The sequence below is a fragment of the Emys orbicularis genome, chromosome 2 (genome assembly GCF_028017835.1).
Source record: "Emys orbicularis isolate rEmyOrb1 chromosome 2, rEmyOrb1.hap1, whole genome shotgun sequence".
In the NCBI taxonomy this organism is placed as follows: domain Eukaryota; kingdom Metazoa; phylum Chordata; order Testudines; family Emydidae; genus Emys; species Emys orbicularis.
The window spans coordinates 229778018-229794061 of record NC_088684.1 but is presented as its reverse complement, the minus strand read 5'-3'; the positions used below and the strand labels follow the sequence as shown (position 1 = coordinate 229794061).

Here is a 16044-nt window from a genome sequence, read left to right as displayed (position 1 = left end):
AACCCATGTTTTCAAAAATGCCAGATACATAGTTATGCAAACACAATCATTAAGCAGTTGTTAGTGTGTCAGATTTTGCATTTGTGGTGTCAGAACAAAAGATTTGTTGTCCAACATACCTTCTTTAGATTTTCCTCAATCAATTTTTGAACTTTGAACATAAAGATTTTGCATGTCCTATAAACAAGTTCATATTGACTTTTTTTTTTTAATCCACAGGATGGTACAAAACAAAAGAGAGAACGGAAGAAGACTGTGTCATTTAGCAGCATGCCAACTGAGAAGAAGATCAGTAGTGCAAGTGACTGTATTAATGCAATGGTTGAAGGCTCTGAGCTCAGAAAGTTTCGATCCAACTCTAGAGTATATCACCGGTACTTTCTTTTAGATGCAGATATGCAGTCCCTGCGTTGGGAACCTTCAAAGAAGGATTCAGAAAAAGCAAAGATTGATATTAAATCAGTCAAAGAAGTGAGAACAGGAAAAAATACAGATATATTCCGCAGCAATGGAATTTATGACCAGATATCAGAAGACTGTGCATTTTCTATTATTTATGGAGATAACTATGAGTCTCTAGATCTCGTTGCTAACTCAGCAGATGTTGCAAACATTTGGGTAACTGGGCTAAGATACCTAATTTCTTATGGAAAACATACACTAGATATGATAGAAAGTAGCCAAGATAATATGCGGACTTCATGGGTTTCACAAATGTTTAGTGAAACTGATGTAGATAATTTTGGACATATAGCCCTTTATAAAGCTGTTCAGTTTATAAAAAAATTAAATCCGGGTTTAAAAACAAGTAAAATTGAGCTGAAGTTCAAAGAGTTACATAGATCCAAGGACAAAACTGGTACTGAAGTCACAAAGGAAGAATTTATTGAAGTTTTCCATGAGCTTTGTACCCGACCTGAGATCTACTTCTTATTGGTTCAGTTTTCCAGCAATAAAGAATTCCTAGATACCAAGGACCTTATGATGTTTTTAGAAGCAGAACAGGGAATGGCACATGTCACAGAAGAAATAAGCCTTGAAATTATTCACAAATATGAACCATCAAAAGAGGGCCAGGAAAAGGGCTGGCTCTCAATAGATGGTTTTACTAATTATCTTACTTCACCTGACTGTCATATATTTGATCCAGAGCATAAAAAGGTTTGTCAGGATATGAAACAACCTTTATCCCATTATTTCATAAACTCATCTCACAATACATACTTGATAGAGGACCAGTTCCGAGGTCCGTCTGATATCACAGGATATATTCGTGCTCTTAAAATGGGTTGCCGAAGTGTTGAATTGGATGTATGGGATGGTCCAGATAATGAGCCTCTAATTTATACAGGACATACAATGACATCACAGATAGTCTTCCGCAGTGTAATTGACATTATTAACAAGTACGCATTTTTTGCTTCAGAATACCCTCTTATTCTGTGTTTAGAAAATCATTGTTCTATTAAGCAGCAGAAAGTTATGGTTCAACACATGAAGAAAATTTTGGGCGACAAGCTACACACACAGTCTCCAAACATAGAAGAGTCTTATCTTCCCTCACCTGACTCACTTAAAGGGAAAATACTAATTAAAGCAAAGAAGCTTTCCTCTAATTGCTCTGGGCTAGAGGGAGATGTTACAGATGAAGATGAAGGAGCAGAAATGTCACAAAGAATAGGGAAAGAGGGTGCAGAACAACAGAACACTGTGATAGTGAAACGATTTCAGCTTTGCAAAGAGCTTTCCGAATTGGTAAGCATATGTAAATCAGTTCAGTTCAAAGAGTTTCAAGTCTCATTTCAGCTCCAGAAATACTGGGAAGTTTGTTCATTTAATGAAGTGCTTGCTAGCAAATATGCCAATGAAAATCCAGGAGACTTTGTAAATTACAACAAACGTTTTCTTGCCAGGGTTTTTCCTAGCCCTATGAGGATTGACTCTAGTAATATGAATCCCCAGGATTTTTGGAAGTGTGGCTGTCAGATAGTAGCCATGAACTTTCAGACACCTGGCTTAATGATGGACCTTAACATTGGTTGGTTTCGACAAAATGGAAATTGTGGCTATGTCCTTCGTCCTGCCATCATGCGAGAGGAAGTATCCTTCTTCAGTGCAAATACAAAAGATACTGTGCCTGGAGTTTCACCTCAGCTTCTTCACGTTAAAATTATTAGTGGGCAAAACTTTCCTAAACCCAAAGGGTCAGGTGCCAAAGGTGATGTTGTAGATCCTTATATATATGTAGAAATTCATGGAATCCCAGCAGACTGTGCAGAAAAAAGGACAAAAACTGTGCATCAAAATGGAGACAATCCAATTTTTGATGAAAGTTTTGAATTTCAAATTAATCTTCCTGAACTAGCTGTCATGCGTTTTGTAGTACTAGATGACGATTACATTGGGGATGAATTTATTGGGCAGTACACTATTCCCTTTGAGTGTTTACAGACAGGCTATCGGCATGTTCCACTGCAATCTTTAACTGGAGAAATTTTAGCACATGCTTTCTTGTTTGTACATGTTGCCATTACTAATCGAAGAGGTGGTGGGAAACCTCATAAACGGGGCCTTTCAGTGAGGAAAGGAAAGAAATCCAGGGAATATGCTTCTATGAGAACATTATGGATTAAACCCATAGATGAAGTATTCAAGAATGCTCTCCAGCCTATACGGGATGCCACGGATCTGAGAGAAAATATGCAGGTACAGTTTTTACGATGAAATTATCAATGTTTGTGCCACAGTTATACTTTTGCATTATGGTGTGTCTGCAGTGTGTGATACATAGATATGTAAATGTTAACTGCATTTTATAATATTATTAATTTATCATGTTTTTATACTGTACGAATTTAAAAACGGACAGACTGTATTTGAACAGCAGCTGGATGATATTGTCTATTAAGATAACTCTTAGTAGAAACACATGGTTTGTGCTATAATTCAAGCCTATTAACTGGCCCTATTTCTTGAGAAGGAGTACACTAGATATACTGGAGAAAAAGGTAGAGGCTACTTTTCAGCTTTAAGAAATTAAGTAAAATAGAAGTGCAGGGAGAAAACATTCTAACAATAATAAAACTTGTGAACAGTTTACTGTATATTCAAAGACCCCCTCATATCTGAAAGAATTCTCAAGGACGCTGTAAATGAAACATAGTGTGATGGCTTCCCCATCTCTTTATGAGGTGAAAAATTTCCTCACATCACTAGCAGACCTTTCAAAGAGATCCTTCCCTTACCAGGATCCAAAAGAGCATTAGTATTTTACAAACAAGTTAAATGGGGATGGAGTTACTCCTTCTCCCCCAAAAGGGGTGTTTTAAAGACTGCAATATCAAACAAATACAGTATCGCAGAATGTTAGGAAGTAGTGTAGGCTAAGATGCTGGGTTATGGATCCCACTGTTAGATTGCGTCTTTTGTGTATCGATAAACATTCCTGGTACAAGAACTGCTGATCTAGGACAGAGTAGAGAAAAATGTAAATTCTGTTTAATGAATCTTTTAACTATATAAAAGCTACAGTAAATGTCCTAGCACTAAAAAATAAAATTAAGCATAACCATATCAAAAAAGTTACCCATTAAATCTTATTTTATGTGACTTTAAGGAAAAACTGGTTCAAAGAAACATGCTTGAGGCTCAATTCCAGATTTTAAAAGGGTGTTTGTTTGTACTGTATATCAGTGCAGATAACTTTTGTTTATGAATAAAGTTATGTTGAAAGTTGTAATAATGAAAGATTTTAACAGTATTGCAAACTTTAAAGATTACACTTGTTTTTCCGAATTGTATCCAGCAGCTTCCCCATTTCATTCAGTATGATTTATGCCAAGGACATTATTATAGGCAAAGATCACAAACAAAATGTGGAGGCATGATTATGACTGGTAAATGAGATTCAGATTGCAGACTAGATGTGAATCTAATCTGTAATTAAGGAAGGTCTGTTATTCCATTGTGTACTGGCTAGGAGATTTTTTTTTAAGGTGTCTTAATCAAGGATAGCCTGGATCTAAGGTTTGAATATACAATAAGAAGGTGTGCTCGTAACTAGCATGCTATTTTATTTTTCAGAATTGGTGTGTTTTTGAAAAATGTAATTTTATTAGGGTTTTTAGGAGCAGTGCTTGGGAAGGAGTTTTCTTTTATGCATTTCATTCTGTTACTTTGAAAGATGCACTTACATCTTCCCAACTTATTACTAGTATACCTGGAAATGTCTCCAAGACCGATATAGTTTAGGCGGATGATAGAATAATTCTGATTATTTTAACTTGACAGATTTGCATGATGTGTTGCACACTTGTTCTTATGAATTGTATCCAGTCTCCTGCAACTTCCCCATTCCATTCCATAAGCAAAGATCACTAGCAAAATGTGGAGGCATGATTATGACTGGTAAATGAGATTCAGATTGCAGACTAGATATGAATGTAATCTGTAATTAACGAAAGACTCAAAAAAAATCTCCTAGCCTATACACAATGGAATTAGAGTGCCTTAAGGAGAAACCTGGATCCTAAGACTTGAATATACAATAAGAAAGTGTGCTCGTAACTAGTATGCTATTTTATTTTTCAGATTGGTGTGTTTTTGAAAAACGTAATTTAGTGGGGGGTTTTAGGGTCAGTGCATGGGAAGGAATTTCCTTGTATGCATTTCATTTTGTTACTTTGAAAGATGTATTTACATCTTTCCAACTTATCAGTAGCATACCTGGAAATATTCCCAAGAGGGGTATAGTTGAGGTGAATGATAGAATGCTAATTTTGATTATTTTAACTGACAGATTTGAATAATATGTCTATAAGATTTAAATTGTAATATAATTTGTGCTACACCCTGTATAAACAGGCCTAAAAAAATGAAAAAATCCATTAAAATAAAGACAATTGCAAAATGTATAAGTTAGGGAATTTGAAATGGTTTCATTTCTTAATTACATATCCATTTACTACTATAATCACCATGATATAGCAGCTAGAGGAGAGACAACTTCAGATATCTAGGTATTTTAAATATGAAATAGAAAAGTATTTCATGGAATAAAGTACACGTAGAAGTATAATGAACTACACCAAGATCTTGTTTGAGTAGTCATTAGAATCCCTTTATCCATATCTAGGCCTTTTTTCTGTAGTCAGCAATATGCATTGTGTTAGTAATACAAAAGCTGGTATCACTTCCACAGCTGAGTGTATGATGTCCGTGATTATACTGGATACGGTATAGAACATCCACGTTGCTTGGCAGTGCAGTGCAGAGAATCATGAAAGTCAGCATGGGCTAGTGGGTAAGATATCAAACTGGGAGTCAGAAGATCTGAATTCTATTCACTGTCCTGCCACTGACTCGCTATGTGCCCTTAGACAAGCCACTTAACTTCCCTGGGTCTTAGTTTTCTTTTCTGTAAAATTGCTGTTTTTAATGCTTATCCACATTTGTAAAGTTTGAGCTCTATGAATGAAAAGCAGTATAAGGTCTGTCTTTTCAGATGTCCTATTCTTTTATTAAATTCCAATCTAATTATTACAAATAGCCTTGGTTTACTAAACATTGAAAACGAATTATTTGAAAGGCAAAATTAATAGATTCCAAGGCCAGAAGGAACCATTGTGATCATCTAGTTTGACCTCCTGTGTAACATAGGCCATAGAACTTCCCCAAAATAATTCCTAGAACGTATTTTTTTAGAAAAACATCCAATCTTGAGTTAAAAATTGTCAGTATTGGATAATCGATCACGACCCTAGGTAAATTGTTCCAATGGCTAATTACTCTCACAGTTAAACATTTATGTTAATAATTGAGTGATGTACCAGTCACTGTACTGGAAATAATATATGTATACAAATGTATACATAATATGTTCATTTAAAAATAGGTTGAGGTCAACTTGATGTGGATTGTCTGTTAAAAGTGGCGTACGCATTTAAGCCCTGATTCCAATTTACACTAAAACCACTTAACACCCGTCTGGCAGTATAAAGGGTCTTTCAGAAAGTAAAAATGTGACTCAAGACCTATAAACTTGTCATATACTTTAAAATATGTGCAGAATATCCCAAATGACCAAGATAAGAGGAGCACTTGGAACATTTGTTACTTAAACTTACTGATTTTTCTCTTACAGGTCCACAAACTCCAGACTTGCCACAGATCGCCACCTCCCACTTGGTGCAACAACCCCAAATTCACTATGATGGAGAGCACTCCCATCATGGGAATTGACTGGAGGCTGGAATCATTTTATAGGATTAAGATAAATGGCTGACGTTTACAGTATTTCAATGTTTCTTAAGTTTAAACATATATATTTTATATTCTAGCCTACAAAATAAAAATACTATAAACTCTTGGAAAATGTACAATATTGGGTTTAACAAATACTCTTAGAAGGTCATCTGAGTGATAGTGTGACATCACTAGTGGTGTGCAGCGTTCCAGCATCACACCAAGTGGGAGCCAGCAGATCCTCAGCATGTCTGGAGAATGCTAACATACAATAGGTATGTTTAAAGTTACAAATGGACTGACTTGCCCCCTCCACCTTACTACGTTTATTTGAGACATTCAGCACATAGCATTTAAGCAGTTGGATTTAAAAAACATTTTAAATACTTTTTGAAGCTTTTCAAAAGCTTGTTCAATCAACATGGATTAGTAGTTCATTGTTTTTATATTTATTGAAAATTTGAAGTTAATAGTAGCATATTACAACCTCTTTATTCTAAGTAATATTTATTTTCTGTAGCAGGATTTTAAGTCTATTTGAATTTTTAATATCTCTGATAAATAAAATATTGCAAATATCTACGATGCTTTGTTGGCTCTGGAAAACTGCCATTTTTCCAGGACAAAACCACTGATAGTGCTACACTGTCGCTTGGTTATAACTATTATACAATGAAATATAAGTCTATTAAACTGAATGAATGAGAGATTAAAAATCATGGTTAACTGTAAAGTAACTTTTTTATTTTCTTTTTAACAGAATGCAGTAGTTTCATTCAAAGAATTATGTGGCCTTTCTCCTGTAGCAAATCTTATGCAGTGTATTCTGGCAGTGTCTACCCGCTTGGTCGGACCTGATAGTACACCCTTGGTACTACTGAATCTCAATGATCAGTATCCCACTATGGAGATCCAAGGGACTGTTCCAGAGGTCTTGAAAAAGATTGTAACTGCATATGACATGGTGAGTAGTCCTTTGTGGTTTATGTATGCTGCTTGAAAGACTTTCTTTTTATAATATACTGTACCATGTCTGTTTTCAAAGGTCATTCTAATCTGTGACTTCCTATTTCATTACTTGTGCTTGAAAATTTATTCCCATGAACATTCAGCATCTGACACTGTTTTTAATGTGCGGTGAATGTAAAAATTAATACCTCTTACCTCGTGCAAATTCACAAGACTTTGTATTAGTGTATATAAATATGTTAGAAATGTACCTGTTTACGCATTAACTTGTAACTTTTGCATATTGATCTCTTTTTCACATGTGTACAGTGATTTGTTACATTACATTTTTGAATTTATAGAGCTGTAGTTCTTTTCACCATTGATTCAAAGAGTAGAAAATGTTAACGTTTTTAGGAACTGTAATCTTATGAGCAGCGTGATACTGTTGAAATCCGCACATTTTTTTTTCATATATATAATATATATATGCTGCATCTCTCCTGTATGTCTCATTTATTTTGGCAGTTGTGCATTCTATAATCAACTCTAATTTTCACTTTAGTTGTTATAAACTTCAGCAAATCTGTAAATGGTGTCTTTAGAAACTAGAAATATTCAGAAATACATAAAAAATTCAAAAGTATACTGCATGGGGAAAGAAAGAACTGTGTAAAAAAAGACTAAAGGATATGAATTCTGTAGCAGAGTGATGAATTATGAAGTTTACATTATGTATATGTAAGGAGGAAAATCAACCGACCAACAGTTTAAAACCTCCACCTGATTTCAGTTGCAGAAATGTGGCATGGGGAAGAGACAATCTGTCACATAGGGTTAGAGCTTTTGATTTTTTTAAATGAACTCCTCTAAAATTGGAATATGATGATATGTAGATATTCTCTTCCAGGATTTTTCTATTAGTTTTGTGTTTTCAAACAAAACAGCTCAACTGTTTCCCTTTTTAAAAAAATTAGAAAATCAAACCATTAACCTAGGATCTGAAAATATGTATCTGGAGTTACATTTTAGAGCTAATTTCCTGGCACAAATAGCTTTGGAATAGTAACCATACCAGACCCTTCATACTTAGAGGAGCTCATACAGTAGCACTGTTTGTAGAAAGAAAAATTAGTTAACTAGGAGTTCAAGTAGGACTATGGGATCCGTGCATGGCTCAGTGATGAAAACACAGGTGCAGTTTGGTTTAAATGATACCGTACTGTGTAATTACTGTAAGATTAGGATATTATAGTACAAGGTGTTCTTAATTGTTGGGATTACAGATAAATCACAGATAAAATGAACCTCTGTTGTTGTCAATGGAAAAGGTGTCTAAATGTCTGGTTGTTCTGAGGTTGGTGACACTGGCAGCAGAGTTGCTCCTTTCTGGGCATTTCTATACTATCCATAAATTTGGAATATCTGGATTTTTAGAATTAGGATATTTTTTAAAATGGTAATTCTCTTAAAGAATTTTCGAGCAAGGGTCATTGTTATGTCTATTCAACCTTAATTCCATGGTGGTGAAATTATTTGCCTGGGCATTTCAACTGTTCAAAAAAAAAAAAAGGATTTCTCAGTGACAAACTGCAAGTTGCACCAAGATAGACCATTCCTTCCCAGAGAGTTTCATACCTCCATTTCTTTCTTTCTTTCTTTCTTTCTTTCTTTCTCATATTCCTTTTACCTGAGGCTTTGTCTTTCATGTGGCTTTTCCTTTCCCCCTTTAGTCTGTGCATTCTTGGAATATAAAGTGTGCTTTGACTTGATGCATGCTTTATAGAAAACCCATCAGAAATAAAGAATTCATTATGTACATATAAAAGGAGATCATATCTGCAAAGTTGTACACACAAATCATCTCCTTTTATATGTACATAATGAATTCTTTATTTCTGATGGGTTTTCTATAAAGCATGCATCAAGTCAAAGCACGCTTTATATTCCAAGATGAAGGCAACAACACATGCCAGGATCAGCAGGGGAAAAAATGGAATTTCTAGAGTGAAGCCATTTTGAAGATATGATGAAAAATGAGACACACTTCATTTTTTGGAACCTCTTTATCTCAGAAATGCCTTGTCTAATTTGACAGAAACATTCCAGAAAACTTTTTATTGTGGGCTGAGAACTAATTGTAAAATTTCACATGGTTACATTTGATTCTAATGGATGTCATGGGATGCACAGGCTCTTTTAAGGTTCATAAGCAGAATCCTTTTTCTTCGAGTGCTTGCTCATGTTAATTCTATCATAGGTGTGCAGTCATCAGAGATTTTTGCCTTAGCAGTTTCCGTAGGGCCAGCTGTGTCACCCCCTTGAGTGCTGTGCTGTGCTCATGCACTGGTATATCAGGTGCTGCTGGCCCTACACCCTCTCAGTTCCTTTTTACCACCCGTGGTGGTCAGTCGGAGCGCCTTTCCTTGCTCATCAAGGGCTAGCGGTTTTTCTTATCTCAAACTTTGTGCCTTAAGGCTTTGTATATAGTTATTCTTTGTGTTAAGTACCTGTTTATTGTAGTAGTTTGTTAGTAGCTAGGTCCCAGTGGGGACTCTGACCCCAGCAGGGCATGCCCCAGTCTCTGGGTTTTAAGCCCTGCGAATCCTGTAACAGGCCTATGCCCGTTAGCGACCCCCATGGCAGCTGTCTCAAGTGCTTGAGAGAAGTGTACATTAAAGAGAGGTGCTGGATTTGTAAAAACTTTCAGCCTCGCACGCAGAAGGAGAGGGACATCAGGCTCAGAGCTTTCCTTATGGAGTCCGCTCGGTATCGGTGCGAAGTACACCACTGGGGCCCTCCTGGTACCATTTTATGTCGCCAGTACCGAAGAAGAGGGCAAAGAAGCACGGCTTCCCAGCACCGTCAAAGAAGGGCCAGTTGACAGTAAGAAAAAGAATCTGCCCCGGATCACCCGCCTACCCCTGAGCCCCGCAGTCGGCCCTCTCTAGTTGGGGCCGTTAACGCAGTAAAAGGTCCTCCTCTGATTCCTGTGAGCTGGGACTGGACCAACTTCCCTGCTGGCACCGATGCCTTCGAGAGCTCAGGCGTTGAAGGAGCACAAGCCGCCCATGCCGCCAGTGCATCTAGTGCCGCAGGCTTTGGCTAAGGCTCCCCAAGAGGGCAAGCCAGCCGATACGGTTCCCCAGGGAGTGGTGGAGCATTGCCGATCTCTTGAGATGATGGCGTGCTCTCCACCTCTGCACCGCCTGACGCCAGTGCCATCGTTGAGATCAGCGCAGACTTACCATTAGTCACTGGCCCCTGGTCATGGTCGCCGTCATCTCGATGCGGCTTGCTGAGAGAGGCGTCAATCCCCTATTACCGGTGCCGGTCGCCATCCTGGAAGTCGTCCCATCACCAATCCCATCTCCTTCCCACCTCTGATCTCCTTGGCACCATCCCCGGTCGCCGCACCGTCGGTGCCAGTCCCTTCAGGTGGGGCACCAGTTCCCAGTGTCAGTGGCCTCTACAGCCCCTCCATGGTCTCTGGAAGGGGACTTGTCTGGATTGCAGGGCCGCTTCAGCCCATCGCCTCGTCCCCAGTGACAAGATTGGGTGTCCAAGCCAACATCGGCGGTACTGCGGCAATGGCAGCCAGGCCAGTGGCCAGCGCAATGGCCATGTTGGAATGTCTGGGGGGTTCCAGTCATGGTGAAGCCCCCTTCGGTCCATTCATCAGCCACCACCACCACGGAACCAGGCCCAGTAACAGAAGCACACCTGGTGGCCAAGTCTCAGAAGGCTGTGCCTACCCCCAAGCCATCCTCCCCAGTGGAGGAGGAGGACCAGGCTCCCCCTTCACCGTTGCAGTCCTCCTCTTCATCCCCCAACAAGGTGGTTGCGGGACCCTCCAGAGCCAGCCTGCCTGATGATGTTAAAGACCACCAGGCCTTATTTCAGCGAGTGGCCGAAAACTTGGGCCTGGAAGTGGAGTTGATGGCTGAACAGGAGGACATCCTGTTCAACGTCTTGTCAGCCTCGACCCCTACCCATATTGCACTACCGGTGCATGAAGGGGTCCTCAAAATTGCCAAGACCAATTGGCAGATGCCCTCCTCCATCCCTCCCACCGCAAACCATGCTGAGAAAAAGTACTTTGTCCCGGCCAAAAGTTTTGAGTATCGTTATACCCACCTTCCCCCCCCCCCCCCGGCTCGCTGGTGGTCTCCACGGCCAATGAAAAGGAGAAACAGGGGCACTCTAATTCCACCTCAAGAAATAAGGAGGCCAGGCGACTGGACTTGTTTGGAAGAAAAATTTATTCCACTGTAAGTCTACAGTTTCGGGTGGCGAACCTCTTGGGCCGTTATAACTTCAATTTATGGGACACTCTCCATAAGTTTGAGGAGTCCCTCCCACAAGACTGGGTCCAAGAATTTGTCACTCTGGTGCAGGAGGGCACCATGGCGACCCTTCAGATGGTGTGGATATGGCAGACTTGGCAGCGAGGATGGTGGCATCCACGTTGGTGATGAGCTCCTGGCTTCAAACTGCTGGACTCTCCCAGGAGATGCAGAACTCCATTCAAGACCTCCCTTTCGATTGGAACGGTCTGTTCTCCGATCAGACGGATGCGAGGCTGCTTGGAATGAAGGACACCAAAGCCAACCTCAGTTTGCTGGGCATTCACACTGCAGTCGGCGCGTAAGCATTTCTGGCCGCCCCCAACACCAAGGTCATGGCAGCCTCGTTCCAGGCCTGCTAGAAGAAGGGACTGGGACACTGCGTTTAGTTGTCACTGTCTTTCTGTCTCCCGCTGTGCAGCCTGGCCAGGCCAACCATTCTGCAGGGCAGAAGCATTTGTTTTGATGGCACGTTTGAGAGCGACGCCCCAGCTAATTCCCTGGATCCACTGCTACATTTCCTCAACCACCTTTTCCCCTACCGCTCAGCCTGGTTGCAGGTTACCTCAGGCCATTGGGTCCTGGTCATAATAGCTCGGGGCTATACCCTGCAATTTTTGGTCACCCCTTCCTTCTCCCCATTCCTCGTTCCGCTTCAGGGACCCTTCTCACAAGCAACTCCTCATTTAGGAGGTCAAGAACCTGCTGCGTCTGAGGGCCATGGAGGGGCATGAAAGGAAAGGGGTTCTACTCCTGGTACTTCCTAATCCCGAAAGCAAAAGGGGGCCTCAGACCCATCCTGGACCTGCGTCACCTCAACAAGTCTCTCAAGAAGTTGAAGTTTCGCTTGGTCTCCCTGGCTGCCATTATCCCCTCCCTGGATCTGGGAGACTGGTACGTCACTCTTGACTTGAAAGACGCTTACTTCCACATTTCTATATTCCCAGGCCACAGATGCTTCCTCCATTTTGTGGTGGGAGGGAGCCATTTCCAGTTCACGGCACTCTCTTTGGCTCTGAGGGTGTTCACAAAGTGCATGGCGCCGGTGGCCGCTTACCTCAGACGTTGGGGGGTCCACCTGTTTCCGTACCTCGACGACTAGCTCATCAAGGGCAGGTCTCTGGATCAGGTGCAGAGGAGCCTCGACCTGGTGCACTCCACTTGCTATGACCTGGGCCTGTTGATAAACACAGAAAAGTCCACATTAACGCCAGTCCAATGCATAGAGTTCATCTGGGACATTCTTGACTTCCTGCAGGCCAGGGCCTTCCTTCCAGAAGCATGTTTTCAGGCCATGGTGGATCTAATCTGCCATTTAAGGAACCACCCACTCACTACAGCCCACACCTGCCTACATCTGGTGGGGTATATGGCCACATGCACATACGTGTCAGCCATGCTCAACTCCATCTGCGGCCTCTGCAGGTGCGCCTGGACTCTGTCTATATCCCCAATAGGCACTCCCTGGACCAAGTGGTTATGGTGCTGAGCCACGTCATTTTGTCCCTGAATTGGTGGCTGTATCCCAAGTTGGTGCTGCCCCCCGTCCCCATTGCTGACCCTGGTCTCCAACACCTCGGATCTGGGCTGGGGAGCCCACCTGGGCGAGCTCAGCACCCAGGGCCATTGGCTACAGGACAATCTAGCCCTCCTTATCAACGCCTGGCCTGCCAGGTGTTCTTGCCCCACCTGAAAGGCAAGGTGGTGCAGGTCCTGACGGCCAATACCACCACGATGTATTACATCAACAGGCAGGAAGGGGCCAGATCCTCAGCCCTTTGTCAGGAGGTGCTCAGCCTTTGGGACTTCTGTGCGCAGCATGCCATTCATCTAATCGCCGCCCATCTACCCAGCTCCAAGAATGTCCTAGCAGATCGCCTTAACAGGACCTTCTCGTCTCGCCAGGAGTGGTCCCTCCATCTGGAGATGGTCAACGTAATCTTCCAAAAGTGGGGAAGTCCCCAGGTGGACCTGTTCATGTCCAGGCAGAACAGGAAGTGCCACCAGTTTTGCCTCATCCAGGATCTGGAGAAAGGTTCCTTTTCGGATGCCTTCCTCATCCCTTCATCGGGGTGCTCATGTATGCCTTTCCGCCGGTGCCATTGATCCACAGGATCCTGGTGAAAGTCAAGCAGGACAGAGCTAGAGCCATCCTCATGGCCCCATCAGCCCTGCTTCAGCATGCTGTTGGACCTGTCGACAGCCGCCCCTCTTTCAGCTGCCTCTTCAACCGGATCTGCTGTCGCAGAGCCACGACAACCAGCTGCACCTGACAACTTGGCTGTTGCATGGCTGAGTGTGGAAAAAAGGGCAAGTTTGGCCTGTGTTCAGCAAGTTTTGCTCGGCAGTAGGAAACTCTCAACCAGAGCAACTTACCTGGCAAAATGGAAAAGATTCCAGTATTGGGCCTCAGAGCGGCACCTTCGGGCCTTGCAAGCCTCGCTTCAGGACATTCTGGATTAAATGCTGCATCCTAAGCTACAAGGGTTGTCCCTCTCTTCCACCAAAGTCCACCTGGTGGCCATCTTGTTGCTACATCCCCCAGTCCAGGGCAGGTTTCTCTTTGCCCATCCCATGACAACGCAATTCTTGAGAGGGCTGGAGCGCTTCTACCCACACGTCCAGGAACCGGGCCCTCCTTGGGACCTGAATCTTGTGCTGTCCAGGCTCAGGGGTCATCACTTCGAACCCTTGGCTTTCTGGTCCCTCCTGCTTCTCTCCTGGAAGGTTTCTTTCTTGGTCGCTATAACGTTGGCCCATAGGGGGTCAGAGATCAGGGCTCACTTTGGAACTGCCTTATACGGTCTTCAAGGACAAAGGTCAGCTGCGCCTGCACCCGGCGTTTCTGATCATGGTCATGTCCCAGCAAGTTCGAGAAGACGCTGGCCTCAGCAAAGCAGTGCTACAATCTGCAATGCCTTGAACTCTGAGCCCACCTCTGAGGATTCTGCTTGGGAGTCACCTACAATGGTATTGACATGAACAAGCACTTGAAGAAGAAAAAACGATTACCCACTTTTTCATAACTGTTGTTCTTCAAGATGTGTTGCTCATGCCCATTCCATTACTTGTCCTCCTACCCCTCTGTCAGAGTTGTCAGCAAGAGGGAAATGAGAGGACCTAGGGCCGGCAGTGCCTGATATACCAGGGCATGAGCGCGGCACTCAAGGGGACAACACAGCCGGCCCTAGGGATACCACTAAGTCAAACATCTCCGATGACTGTGCACGTGGGTGCGTGCACACCTAGAATAGAATCGACATGAACAACCCATCTTGAAGAACAATAGTTATAAAATTTGGGGACAAATTGAAATTAAGATACCCAGGCAAGGACACTTTCTGTTCACAAATTCCAAGGACGTTCTTTTTTTGTTTTTTGGCCTGCTACTGTTAAGTTAGGAGGTAGTTGTGAAAATTAGGTATATAATGGGAAGACAAATTCAGTCTTAATTTAGAGAGAGACTATCACCTCTCCATAATAATAATTTCTTACTTTTTTTACTTTGTGCTAGCATGTGCCTCACAGTCTGTTCAGAATTATGTTTTAACAGAGTTGCTCCAATTTATCATTTACTATCAATGTGAAATCAGGGTGACAGCAAACATTACCTTGTGGAATGTTTTTCAAACAAACCTTGGTTACCATGGTAAGTGCATAGGCTATCTTTGGTTTACATTGTTGTTTCATTCTGGATGTGGCATGTGGTTAATATGGATATTTTCAAAGCACCCACTGTTTCAGGGTCAGTCTATCTCAGACAGATACAGTAATTTAATATTTAACAGTTCTTTGACAGAAATACTTTCCCGGCTGTAAAAACTACAGTAAACATTTACCCTAGCAAAGTGGTCAACAGTTATTCAGTAGAATTTGTTTGCACAGTGAGCGACTAGAGGGCTCTATATATTTGTTCAATAAACTATGATAGGATGCAAGTCCTCTTCAATGAAAGAGTTAGTCTGCAATAAAGTAATTACTAAAGAGTACAATTCAGGGATAAAACTGGTGAAAATGTCTTTAGTACAATACAGGAATAGTATAGTTATTAAAGAAACACTGAGTCAAGTAAGCATGACTTAATTAGAACATCCCAGGATACTTGTTATTTTACATATTCTTGACAAAAAGATACAATGTTATTCTAGTCAGTCAGCATTCACTACAGTGTCATTGAAATTCTGGGATTTTGGGTATGTTTTACAAGGCATTTGAAATCAGTGGATGGAAAGACATCTGTTGTCTTTAGTGGTAGTTGAATTGGATGCTTAATGTGTATTGTGGGTAAAGTGGACATTTAGTAAGGAAGATAGAAATGATACACACAGGAGCTAAAGTGCTGGTTCCATAGAAGACAATGGGGATTTTGCCATTGACTTCATTGGGACCAGAATTTTACCCAGGAATTTTAAAAAGGAGGATCTTTCATATTTGTCTACACTATAGTGAGTCAGGGCATGTTTTCAGAATATTAATTTAAAAAAAAGTAATGAGAATCACCTAAGTC

At 41.5% G+C, this 16044-nt stretch overlaps 1 protein-coding gene across 1 annotated transcript in view; it reads left to right on the top strand.

Moving 5' to 3' along the window:
• Positions 1-255: 255 nt before the first annotated feature.
• The window catches only part of PLCL2 (phospholipase C like 2), a 102143-nt gene continuing 86354 nt past the window's right edge, over positions 256-16044 (top strand). The window contains exons 1-2 of the mRNA XM_065399156.1: positions 256-2706; positions 7004-7207. Coding sequence (XP_065255228.1) covers positions 271-2706; positions 7004-7207 — 2640 coding nt within the window. The 5' untranslated portion in view covers positions 256-270. The remainder of the gene's footprint in view (positions 2707-7003; positions 7208-16044) is intronic.